Consider the following 11,520-nt stretch of genomic DNA (forward strand, 5'->3'; position numbering starts at 1 on the left):
CCAAGCGCCCTGAGCAGACTCCAGCGCTAGGTTTTGTCAAGTTCAATCTCCGCCAACCCCAGGCCCGAGGGACTGACATCTCGACGAGCAGACCGGGCCCTAAGTATTTAGAAACAGATGGCCCAAGGGAAAGAGCAAAAACTCCCCATCGAGTTGATCCACCATATCATCTCGCTGGTGGATGGTCGTTCCAACCTCGCTGCGTGTTCTAGGCTTGTATGTCGCGATTGGAGCGAGGTCTGCCGACCTTACATCTTCGATAACTATACCATTTTCTTAAAAGGCGACAACATTGTTTCCCGCCTGTTATTTCTCCACTTCACGACTCCCCACCTCAGCGAATACATCGCTCACGTCGACCTCGCGTGGAACACAAGTGCTGGTTTCCTCCCAGACTGGATCCCCAAGTGCTTTAGGCGGTTCAAGAATTTACGTTCGTTATACCTTGACGAGGGCATCACGAGCTTGTCATCAATTCCACTGCCACTGGCCTTGGGTATCACATCGCTGCTATCTGCTCCTCGCATCAAGGAGCTATCCATTTTAGAATGGGCCATTGCGGAGGATTCGTCTGAACTTGTCGCTATGTTAGCCTCGTGTTGCAAGACTTTAGAACGTTTGATGCTCCAAGGTACTTATGTCTGCGACACCCCGACCAATTCAGTCGGCTCTGCGTTAATAACTGCGCCACCATCAATTGTATTCATGGAAGCCCTACGCAGCCTAGAGTTATTCCAGACATGTCATCCGACGCTGGATACTTGTCTTCGTTGCCCTAAACTCGAATCCCTGGAGATCCGAACACCTACAGTTATATGGCAGCTGCCCACATGGGTTCCAGATGGGTTGCAGGAACTCTCGATTTACTGTACGCTGCATTGATTGCCTCGTTGCTTCTTGTGTTTACTCTTCCACGAATGTAGCAACAGCTCGTCGATTTGTCCCGAATCTTGGCAAAATCATCCATCCTGCGCTGCTTGCGATCCGGGTTTCCGGATACTATCCATACCCCATGTTTACCTCTTGGATCCAGGAATGCATCAATCTCCTCCCATTCCCAGATCGCCTGCGCCGCTTTAAAATACACATCGGCCAACTTGGTATATGGTCGGAGGTGCCTTACCCCCAACTCTCGGACTATGGAGTATTGTTACGCATCCTCCAGCAGCTCCTTGCGCATGGTTCACTGGAGCGCATTGACTTGAAGATTGTGATCACTATGGAGGCACATACTCGCCCTGCCTGGGAGGCGGGCGATCAGGCGAGAGAGGCAAGCAAGCTTCTGGTGGGGCTTGCTCCGCTCTTGGAGGCGAAAGTGTTGCACGCAGTGTTTATCTTCCAGCGATGGCGCAACATGGATCTCGAAGTACTCTGGTCTTGGTCTGAGCCTTACTTTAAAGCGCCAAGGAAGTGCGTCGTAACTGATTCAATTCAACAGGGACTCAAACACCCCTCGTCTGCCAATGACTGATGCAGTTTGAATAACGTAAGTCCTCTAACTGTACATTCAAGATATCACATAATATTACATTGGGTAGATATTTATTTCCCCAGTCCTACCATCGGGCAGGAGGTGGTGCTCCCGAGGCCAGATGGACCGTTGCCATGGCTTGATTGTAGGCTTGTGCTTGCGCTCTGTATTGGTTGTATTGATCAAGGTATTGCATGTGCGCACGCATTGCCTGGGCGTGTTCTTGTTTACGATGCTCGATCCCCTGAAATGTTTCCATGCATCCATAAATCTTCTCAGCTTCCGAAAGCTCCAAGCAGCCGCACATATCAGTGGCCACTGCCCCGCCAATATTTACCAGCTGGGGCGTACAACCTACACACTGATGACGGAAGGCTTTCGAGAAGTCTATAATCCGCGGGCCGCTTATCGTGGACAGGATGTCTCTGGTGCTGGTGCCCAGGCTACCATGATACACTCCGAGTTGATGCAACTTGCAGATTCCCAGCAAGGTCTGGCGGCTAGTGGAGGTGCGATCAGCTTTCCGAAGTAAAGAAATGCTTGATACATACTCACCAAGTCTCGATTACGTTCTGGGACTTGGGGATCGCAGTGTATCTCTCGAGGAGAAGACAACCAATGATACCCCCGTCTGCCTCCCCATCGTAGAAGCCATAGAACTTAGGGACAACATTGCCTTGCAACGGCACCAACTCCTGCTTGTAGAAGGAGGCCTCTCTCAGAATTCCTTGATACTGGCTAACGTTGAAAGCCAGCTTGGCGATGACAGTACGAGTCTCGCGGGGAGACGACTTGTCGGTGAGCGTGGCGTTGTAAACTGCGTTCGATTGACGGTATGGTACGCCGTCGATAGTGAGGGTTCGGTGCGCACACTGGTGAGTGTCGGCTGAATAGAGTGGATAGGTGTTGCCCTGGAATGAGATGGTCAACCAACTATTTTTGTTGGATTGTGACATTGTTGGCGAGTTGACGATGATAGAAGGTGGTGGGTTGGTGTGTTGTGGGGAAGGAGGAGGTGAGGAAGAGGGCTTATATGTCTACAGCTGTGGCATCACTCCTCCCACTTTGACCACTGGCCACACCGAACCAGGCCACGGCGCCCTTTGAGAGTTGTGTGCTTTGCCCTCTTGGTTCCCTTCACGATTCTGGGTAGCTTTGAAAACTAAGAGGGTATAATAGATGAAAATCTACATGCCCATTGGTCTCGGCACGTTTATCTGTAGCTCTCGTGACAATTAATGCATTGGTGTGTTACAGAGGAAGATACGAACGATGTTAAATTCCGCTGAGGAGCAGGTATTTTCGGAGCGTGCTGCTAGAAGTAGAAACCACCGAGAACGAGCTCAACCGACAGCTGAAACTGGATCTATTTGCCAATATCCAGCACCAAGCTTTGGAACTCCTGTCCCTCGTCCGAGTCAGCGTTACTTCCTAGTTCTAAAGTCTAATTCTGAGCCAAACAAAGGGGATGGTCCCGGCGCTAATTCCAATCCTCTCTTTGTTTCCAACCACCACGAGCACTAGTATGTCCGTTGCAAGCCCACCGACCACACTCACACCAAAAGAGTCAGTGTAACCACATATCCTCAATTCAAGTCTCCTGAAGCTCGAGTGCAGCGTCGAAATCGCAACAAGGGCTGCAAATCACTTCACTCGCGTCTACTACGCGACTTATGACTCCGATTCGCGTGTCGCAGACCTGCCGCTCTTCTATCGACCCACGTCCTCCTTGACATGGAATGGGAAGCCATATCAGGGCGCAGATGGTCTTAGAGCTTTGATTGAGAATATGCCGCCAACGAAGCATGAAGTCAATTCTTTCGATTGTCACCCAATTCCAGGTCTGTTCAATTAAGTTACGTACATGCTAATCAATTGACGCGTGATGAGTGTAGGCACGTCTCCGCCATCTTTGCTGGTGACGGTTTCTGGCAATGTAACGCATGGCCAAGGACCTGCTGGTAATCCTCCGGACACGCCTGTGAAATCACCGGACGGACAACCTCGCGTCTTCTCCCAAACTTTCATGCTAGTACCAGATCCAAATGCTCCCCCTTCAAAGGCGGGAGAGGTAGCTAAGTATTACGTTGGCGCGGACTCATTGCGATTTGTCGGTTAGTTGTGTGGTAGAAGTTATAAGGTTCGTTCAAGATGTGCTTAAATTCGATTGATTGCTGATGATGCATTGGTGGAATGCAAAAGAGAATACTCTGTATTACATATGACAATGTTCAACGTGTTATAAAATCCGGCTGCGAGACTTGATGGATGTGTTACGGGCGAGACTGGAAGCCAGCACAGAATCCTTCCAAAATGGCCGCTATACCCCAGGCTCCTGGATCCGGCGGCAGCGTCCTACTCTCCTTTCCAGAAACGACATACACAGCTCTTCCTAACCTCGGTTTCATTGCCCTCGTACTCTCGGCTCCTTCTCTTGCTGCTTTGACCGCGTCGCTTAGTGGTTTCCCTGCAACTAGTGCTATGACAAAAGGTGCCAACGCGTCGATCGCCGTGCGATCGTTCTGTCGAGCTGGTGTGTATTTGAACAATGTCTCCATCGCTTGATTGATTGATGATGACAGTGGGATGGTACTCTCCAGCTGAGTATACAGTGCGTCGCACCATGCTGTAAAGAATATGGCGAATACTAAGAAGAATAGTCAACGCGGGTGAACGGTCTGACATCCGTTATAAAGCTCACGAGCACCCATAGTCCCGCCCATCGATTGCTCTGCGCATCTTCCAATCTCTTTCACTAACTTAATGAGATCCATTGATTTTATGTTGGGTTCAATTGCATCACAGAGTTTCAGCAACGCTGTCAAGGCAATGAGGAATAGGATAGTGGACCGTTCGTCTGCCACATACCTTCAGCGCCTTTGTAGAAAGTATCACCACAGTCCCCATCACCAAGGACTTCATCATACTCAGTGAGTTCGTTAATCAAGGATTGCACCCGTCGGCAGGCACTGCGGATTCCTCCCAGAACGGAAAAGGGCGAAATGTCCATGGCCGTCCAATCGACCGTCCTGCCATCGTTAGGCTGAACCATGGCCTCGACATTTATTTCGGAATCCGTCGGCCTCTCAAAGCTCCAAGATCGACTGCCGGGCCATGATGTTACGTCCGTAGGCGCGTCAAGCAGCTCAACAATGTCCATGACTAAACCATATTCGGCATACATCGTTCGTTCCACTCGAGAGATGTTCAGGACGGTGATGGAGAACCCCGGTGAATTGAGGGAGGTCATGAAGTGGGATTGGTAACAGCGAACATAGCGAATTGATTTACCCTCTGGATCTCAATTACAGTTAGACCCCCGTAGGTCAGTGACCTTCAAGATAGGCGATTGCGTACCGAGTTGTGACAATGTCTCATCCAAAATTGCGCCCATCTCTAGTTGCGACATCCCTCCTAGATTGTTCACGAAGACAACGTACTCGTCTCGGCGCTCTCCTTCAGTGGAATTGTCTTCACCTCCGTGGTGCCCGTAACGTACGAGGAGTTCGACCATCTCTGCGATCAAGCCTTCGGCACTCTTGATCTCAGCCTTCTCAACGCCAGCTTCATTGTGCAACCCAAGGCCTATTTCGCACTGGTTGCTCAAAAGGGGCATCGAGTCTACCTTTCGGCCGGGTACGTGGCAATGATCCAATCCAACCCCAATGCTGGACATATTGTTTACGACTGCGTCACCGAGTGTCTTTACGGTGAACAAGTCATTCCCTCTTTCTGCGTACGCGCCAAGGATTTTGCACACTAAGATGTTCCCAGCCAGACCGCGAGGGCCAACTGCGGATGGCGTACCCAGTAAGGAGACGTCGTCCGCAACAACAACACTCTCGATACGAGTCTTCGGCAAAAGAATCTGCGCCTTTTCTATCGCCAGCCCGAAGTTCAAGCGGTCGCCTGTGTAGTTGTTAATGATAACCAGCACATCTTTATATGGTGTTGCTGTAGGGTCGCCTCCGGTGATTGCGCAAGCAATGGCGGTTAGGATTTGGTTGGCACTTGGGCTGGCGAATATTTCGCCCGACACTGAAGCCGACAGCATTCCACGTCCAGTGTAGCCAGCGTGTGCTGGTTCGTGACCCGCTCCACCCCCTGAGATGATGGCAACTTGAGTATGCTGGCTTGGTTCGCGAACATAGACCACTTTGTTCGTGCTATCCCTGTCTTGTGGTTTGCGGGTTAGAAGATCCCTCGCTCGTTATGTTACGAACATGAACGAACAGAGCTAATGCGTGATTGAGGGTCACGGCACCGCGAAGGGACTTGGCAACCAAGCCTTCTGTAGCTTGAAAGACGTGCTTTGAAGACATTGGGAGGAGGACGAGAGGAAGGACGACGCCCGTGAGAGCGTCCTCTAAAGAAGAGCTCCTGGGCCACCTGCGCCTGTTATTATTGGATCAACACTGAATATTGAATCATCGAAGAAGCCTCAGTAATTCCCTCCTTCCAGGCGCGTGACCTAATGTGGAGCCAGACAAGAATAAGGCAATGAGACCGTGAAGACCACATAGGTTGATCATCAAATAACAGAGAAGTGCTTATTGAGTATTGAAGGAAGGAATACATGAGTAGCATACGATACAAATAGAACACGCTTAGCCGAATGTTTGACTCTACGAGCAAACGTGAGATGAAGAACATGGAGAGTAAATGAGGCACCTACCGAACGAGCACTTCTCCTGACTTTTGATAATCGCCATTCGTCTGCTTTCTCGTACTTGTTGAACAACGGCTCGATCTTCTCTTGCCGTTTCCGCTTGCTGATCTTATTTGCATCAGCAACCTGGAAGAATTGGGGAGCAACTTCGACGAGCCACTTGGGCTCTATTGCGGTGACGTTGTGGCAATACTCTCTTGTAGTAAGGATAAGTTCGTGGTAGACCAGCCATTCCGGAGCTCGATTAAAGAGAGCAGATGACGGATGAATGTATACAGGTGTTCCTTCTACGAGTGTCTTGTAGCCTTCTTGAGGATCCTTCTTGGCAGCATTTCGGAAGAAGCCCGAACATATGGCTCTGCGTACTCTGTTGAAATCACGGCCGGCGGAAACAACATCATGTTTGTACCTGTACCATATCCGTCAATGGGAAGTTGAGGTGGGAGATGGCGCATACATACCGATCCATGATACCAAGCAACTGTTTCCGAACGTCTTGGGCTCGGCGCATGCTCCGAGCTTGCACGAAATTCTCGTAACACCAAGGGTTTGAAAAATTGGCAGCTTTCCATCCGTTGTAGACAGTAAGTAAGGTTAAATGGTCGCCCTCGGGTTGATGGAACTTCGCCTTCTTCGAGTCGGCCTGTCCTTGCTTTTCCTTCGGTCGATAGAAGACGGTCTGCACGGACAACATGGCAACGATGGACAAGATCTCATCCGAACAGCCCAACTCCACAGATGCAATCAACATCTTCGCAAGCGGAGGCTCCATAGGGAAATCTGCCATTTTTCGACCAAGTCTGGTGAGCAGGCCTTCGTCGTCTAGTGCCGACAAAGCGTACAAAGACTCCAATGCTGTCAACATCGTTTGTGCGGGAGGAGGATCCATAAAGTCAAAGCTGAGCAAGTCGTTGATGCCCATGGCTTTCAACTGTAGGATCGTGTATGACAGATTCGTACGTTGGATATCGGGAATGGCGTTCGGCAACATTTCGTTGCGATACGCCGCTTCCGTGTAGAGTCGATAACATTTCCCGGGGCCGGTACGACCAGCACGCCCGGAGCGTTGTCGCGCTTGTGCTTGTGATATAGGCATGACCACTAGCGAATCCATACCCAACTTCGGGTCGAAGGCGTTCTGCTTGGAGAATCCAGGATCGATAACGTAGTAGATATCGGGGATGGTCAAACTGGTCTCAGCAACGTTAGTGGCGATGACAACCTTACGAGCACCGGGTGGCGTGGGCTCGAATACACGGGATTGAACTTCAGAAGGCAAGGCGGAGTAGATGGGGAGGATGATCAAATCGGGCACTTTAGGACCTAGCGCCTTCATACGTTCATAAAGAATCTCGCATGCCGTGTCGATTTCTTCTTGACCCGTGAGGAACAGCAAGATACCGCCCGAGGGCTCTGAAAGGTGAATCTGCATGACAGTGATCAAGGAGGCGTCGAGGTAGTCGGATTCGGGTTCTTTCGTATAAAGGATTTCCACAGGGAAGGTTCGACCAGGTATAGTGAAAATCGGACAACCAAAGAAGTACTTGGAGAACTTCTCGGCATCGAGCGTCGCAGACGTAACAATCAGCTTGAGGTCTGGTCGCCGTTTAACAGCCTCTGCTACCTGTCAGCAACGTAAATGAAACAGAGGAAGCACAATACTCACTCTTCATCAGACCGAACAGTACATCTGTTGCGATGGTCCGTTCGTGAGCCTCGTCAAGCATAATTACGGAGTAGTTGCTACATATCGGATCAATGAGACATTCTCGTTGAAGCATACCATCCGTCATGTATTTAATACGAGTTTCCGGACTGGTGCAATCTTCGAAACGGATGGTATACCCCACCTCTTGACCCAAGCGACAACCTACTTCCTCGGCAACACGTTTGGCGACTGACATAGCAGCGACACGTCGAGGTTGTGTGCAGCCAATGCGCCCCCTGTCTGCGTAGCCGGATTCGGCCAGGTATTGGACCATCTGCGTTGTCTTCCCCGAGCCAGTATCACCCACGACAATGAGAACTTGGTGCTGTTATTCAACCGTGAGTCAATGCCACCGCGGATCACCGAAATAAGAACATACCTCTGCGATAGCCTGGAGGAGGGAGTCCCGCAGCTTGTATATAGGCAAGCTCTTTCGTTGATCTTGGATGCTAAGACTCGTAATCTGACCGAACGTCGTGGCCTTGTTGAAAGTTTCCTCTTTCCACTTCGGCACCTCCCCTGCCCTCTGACTCCGCAAGTTCCCCCGCATATCCTGAGCAAACACTTTGTCTGTTTCGGTGGACATGGGATCGAGCCAAGGCTGACTGAAGTCGCGAGCTTGCGAGTCCGCTACCTCGTTGGCCTCCTGCTGACGCAATTCTCTTCGTTCCTTGGCTAGAGAAGCTCCCGCCAAAGCAGCCCGATTCAGAGATCCGTCGGGTGCCTTGACGATTTTGACAGGACTGAGGTCGAGTGTACGCTTTGTCTGGCCAGCAAGGAATGGAGGTTCCTCTTCTTTGATTTCAACATCTAGCTCCTCCTCTATTTCTGCATGGGCTACGGGGTTATTGAGATCTTCGTCAAGGTCTGCATATTCGGAAGCATCGACGAAACCAGAAGATATGAGCTGCTTGATTTCCCATCGTTCAGGAGAGGTGAGTCGCTTGGCCGAACGGGTAGTGGTGGGGACGTCAGCGGAATTCAGTGGCATCGCATTGGCACCAGATGACACCCGGGATGCCTTCTGACGTTCTTCCTCTAATTCAGCCTCTGATTTTATACGTAAGTGGGGTGTCAGATCCCTTCCGGTCGTTTGGTCCACATCCTTCATCGACAAGCTGAGACGATTCGTAGTCATGCTCATGACTTTCACTTTCACAGATTGACCTTTGCTCAAAAGGTCAGATGCTGAATTTGCTCGAACACCAGTTTGGATCATAGATACATGAACCATTCCTGCAAAATAACTGCGTGAGTAGGTTGTACAAGTATACGGAATGAATACACACCCTCTACACGTCCCACCACACCTTCTAAAGTTACAAAGGCACCAAAATCTTTCAACCCTGTGACTTTGCCGTTGTAAATTTTGAATACCACTGGTTTCTCGTCCAACTGCGGGCGACCGCGATATTCGTCTCTTCCATAGCCACGACTGCGTGGGGGGCTAGGAGAGCGCCGTCTCGGAGGTGGGCTTCGTGAGCGACTGTGACGGCGGCGCTTCGACGGGTGTTCCAGCTCATCCGATGGTCGTTTCGTCGGCACCTTCTTGCCAGAAACCAAGTCACCAATCTCTTTCAAGAATACATCGTCCGGAACTGCGGCAGGAACTTCCTGATCCTTCAATGCCAACCCTGGAAACAAGCGCTTTTTCTTCTCCTGCTCCGACAACATCCCTTCATCCGTGTCTTTCGCTTCTCCAGCCGGCTTGGACTTCTTCTTGTGCTTCGGGTGCATGCTAAGGATGAGGCGATCTATGTTGGCGACAACGGATTCGGGAAATGGTGCGCCAGCATCGCTGAGAGCCTGTTTGAAGGCTGCGAGGTTACTATTTGACTCTTCATGGAGATTAATCACAAACTCGGCGAGGGTTTTGTCGTGTAGTCCTGTATGATTATCGATCTCCTGGGTAATCTTTGCGACCAGAGATAGATATTCTAGGTTGTAGATGTCGGACGAGGCCATGAAAAGAAGGGAATGGGAGGGAGTAGGGGAAAGTGAGTTGGCGGTAAAGCAGAGAGAGAATGGGCGCTTCAAGTTCAGCTTAGGTCAGCACCCGTGACTCGAGCCAAGTTACCTCCCGGTTTCGCACACCACATTCTCACAAGTTCTCCAGTAGCCCTTCCACGGAAAGAAGCAATGTCCAACATTCTGACCTCTACTAGCCCTCCTGAATTTCTGACAAGACTCTACTCGGCGCTACCGCCTTCGGATGGTCGCCGTCCCCGCGTCACTCTCACGTTCGCCCAGTCCCTAGACTCCAAAATTGCTGGACAGGGAGGGCAGCAACTCATTCTCAGCGGAAAGGAAAGCATGATCATGACACACTGGTACTGTATACAACCATGGACGTGTATATACTATCGATCGACTGACGGTTTCGCGAGGACAGGATGCGCACGATGCACGATGCCATCATGGTTGGCATCGGTACGGCATTGAACGATAACCCACAACTCAATAGGAAGTCAAATTTGCTGCCAATAATTGAGCAGGATGAAATGACGTCCCATTAGCTCGACACCTTCCACCTCGAGAGCCTGATGCTAGCAACGCCCACAACAATCCCTATCACCTCCCCCGACCAATCATCCTCGATACAAACCTTCGCCTCAAAACGGATTGCAAGTTGGTACAAAATTTCAAGAACGGCTTTGGGCGGCGGCCATGGGTCATCTGTGCAGCCCCATCGTCCTCGGACGATGCCGACTTTGCCAGCAAGACGAAGCTACTAACGGACGTAGGTGTTCGGGTTATCCAAATTCCGACTGAGACAGGTTGATAAGTTTAGGAGAACCCTTATTTCAACCACTAAGAATATGTGTAACAGGGCATCAAATTGATATTAGAGCTATGCTGCAAACGCTGTCAGAACTCGGTGTTCGCTCTTTGATGGTAGAAGGAGGCGCCTCTGTCATCAAGTCCTTTTTCACAGGTGTCTCCAACCCCAGCGGAAACTTCGTAGACGCGGTCATCGTCACAGTTGCCCCTGTCTTCGTTGGCCAACAAGGCATAGGCTACGATCTGGACCTGCAAATTGTTCGTCGTTCCATTGCTTCGACGTTGTTTCAGCTAAGCTGTCTACAGTCGTCTGGATTGCAACATGTGCACTCTGAGATTCTGGGGAAAGACGCAGTATTGGTGCTGAAAAGTCATGGATCTTACATCTGATCTAGGGCGACTCTACACACCAAGTACTTGTACAATTTGACAATATGCGAACTACCGGTAGTCGAAGAGGCTACGTCGGGCACCAGTCGTACTCTGAGTCTGAGCTCTCATCAGTAGTCGTCATCATCGTTGCCACCATTGGCAAGCATCCTCTCCATATTCACTATTCTAGCCTCCATTCTACTCATTTTGGCAGTCAAGTCGGAGACTATTTGCAGGAGTTGATCGGTCTGTTTCGACGACCAGTCAGGTCTTCAGATGGCATCCTGAGGCTATAGAGGGATTGCAATGTAATTCAAGGAACTGTCTGGGGAGGGTTGGGAACATTAGTACTATGGGCGCTCCTTTGTGCGAGCCTTACAATGGCTACGCCAGGCCCTATCACCCCCTCAACCGATCATCCTCAATTGGAGCTTTCGTCTCGAGCTGGATTGAAAGCTCATTTAGATTTTCAAAAAAAATGGCTCTGGGCAACGGCCACGGGTCTTCATCATCCCAAGA

The 11,520-nt window shown here is 50.5% G+C and overlaps 5 protein-coding genes across 5 annotated transcripts; 3 read left to right on the forward strand and 2 right to left on the reverse strand.

The window, feature by feature from the left end:
• Positions 1-117: 117 nt before the first annotated feature.
• PC9H_003225 (uncharacterized protein) lies at positions 118-1,471 on the forward strand (the record flags this gene model as incomplete). Its single annotated transcript, XM_036772818.1, has 2 exons — positions 118-868; positions 924-1,471. The coding sequence occupies 2 exons, from the start codon at positions 118-120 to the stop codon at positions 1,469-1,471; spliced, it is 1,299 nt and encodes a 432-aa protein (XP_036634291.1).
• Positions 1,472-1,556: 85 nt separating this feature from the next.
• PC9H_003226 (uncharacterized protein) lies at positions 1,557-2,427 on the reverse strand (the record flags this gene model as incomplete). The annotated part of the gene is made up of 2 exons (XM_036772819.1): positions 1,557-1,971; positions 2,027-2,427. 2 exons carry the CDS (start codon positions 2,425-2,427, stop codon positions 1,557-1,559), a joined length of 816 nt encoding a protein of 271 aa, XP_036634292.1.
• A 569-nt stretch (positions 2,428-2,996) lies between these two features.
• Positions 2,997-3,590, forward strand: PC9H_003227 (uncharacterized protein; the record flags this gene model as incomplete). Its single annotated transcript, XM_036772820.1, has 3 exons — positions 2,997-3,037; positions 3,089-3,312; positions 3,367-3,590. The coding sequence occupies 3 exons, from the start codon at positions 2,997-2,999 to the stop codon at positions 3,588-3,590; spliced, it is 489 nt and encodes a 162-aa protein (XP_036634293.1).
• A 154-nt stretch (positions 3,591-3,744) lies between these two features.
• On the reverse strand, positions 3,745-9,813 carry PRP22 (DEAH-box ATP-dependent RNA helicase prp22; the record flags this gene model as incomplete). Its single annotated transcript, XM_036772821.1, has 12 exons — positions 3,745-4,118; positions 4,173-4,289; positions 4,340-4,765; positions 4,829-5,643; positions 5,705-5,860; positions 6,048-6,096; positions 6,143-6,549; positions 6,602-7,757; positions 7,807-7,883; positions 8,043-8,173; positions 8,228-9,084; positions 9,138-9,813. 12 exons carry the CDS (start codon positions 9,811-9,813, stop codon positions 3,745-3,747), a joined length of 5,241 nt encoding a protein of 1,746 aa, XP_036634294.1.
• Positions 9,814-9,987: 174 nt separating this feature from the next.
• RIB7 (2,5-diamino-6-(ribosylamino)-4(3H)-pyrimidinone 5'-phosphate reductase) lies at positions 9,988-11,019 on the forward strand (the record flags this gene model as incomplete). The annotated part of the gene is made up of 4 exons (XM_036772822.1): positions 9,988-10,178; positions 10,241-10,315; positions 10,399-10,625; positions 10,679-11,019. The coding sequence occupies 4 exons, from the start codon at positions 9,988-9,990 to the stop codon at positions 11,017-11,019; spliced, it is 834 nt and encodes a 277-aa protein (XP_036634295.1).
• Positions 11,020-11,520: the final 501 nt, after the last annotated feature.

The sequence above is a fragment of the Pleurotus ostreatus genome (genome assembly GCF_014466165.1).
Source record: "Pleurotus ostreatus strain PC9 chromosome Unknown scaffold_2, whole genome shotgun sequence".
NCBI classification, from domain to species: Eukaryota; Fungi; Basidiomycota; class Agaricomycetes; order Agaricales; family Pleurotaceae; genus Pleurotus; species Pleurotus ostreatus.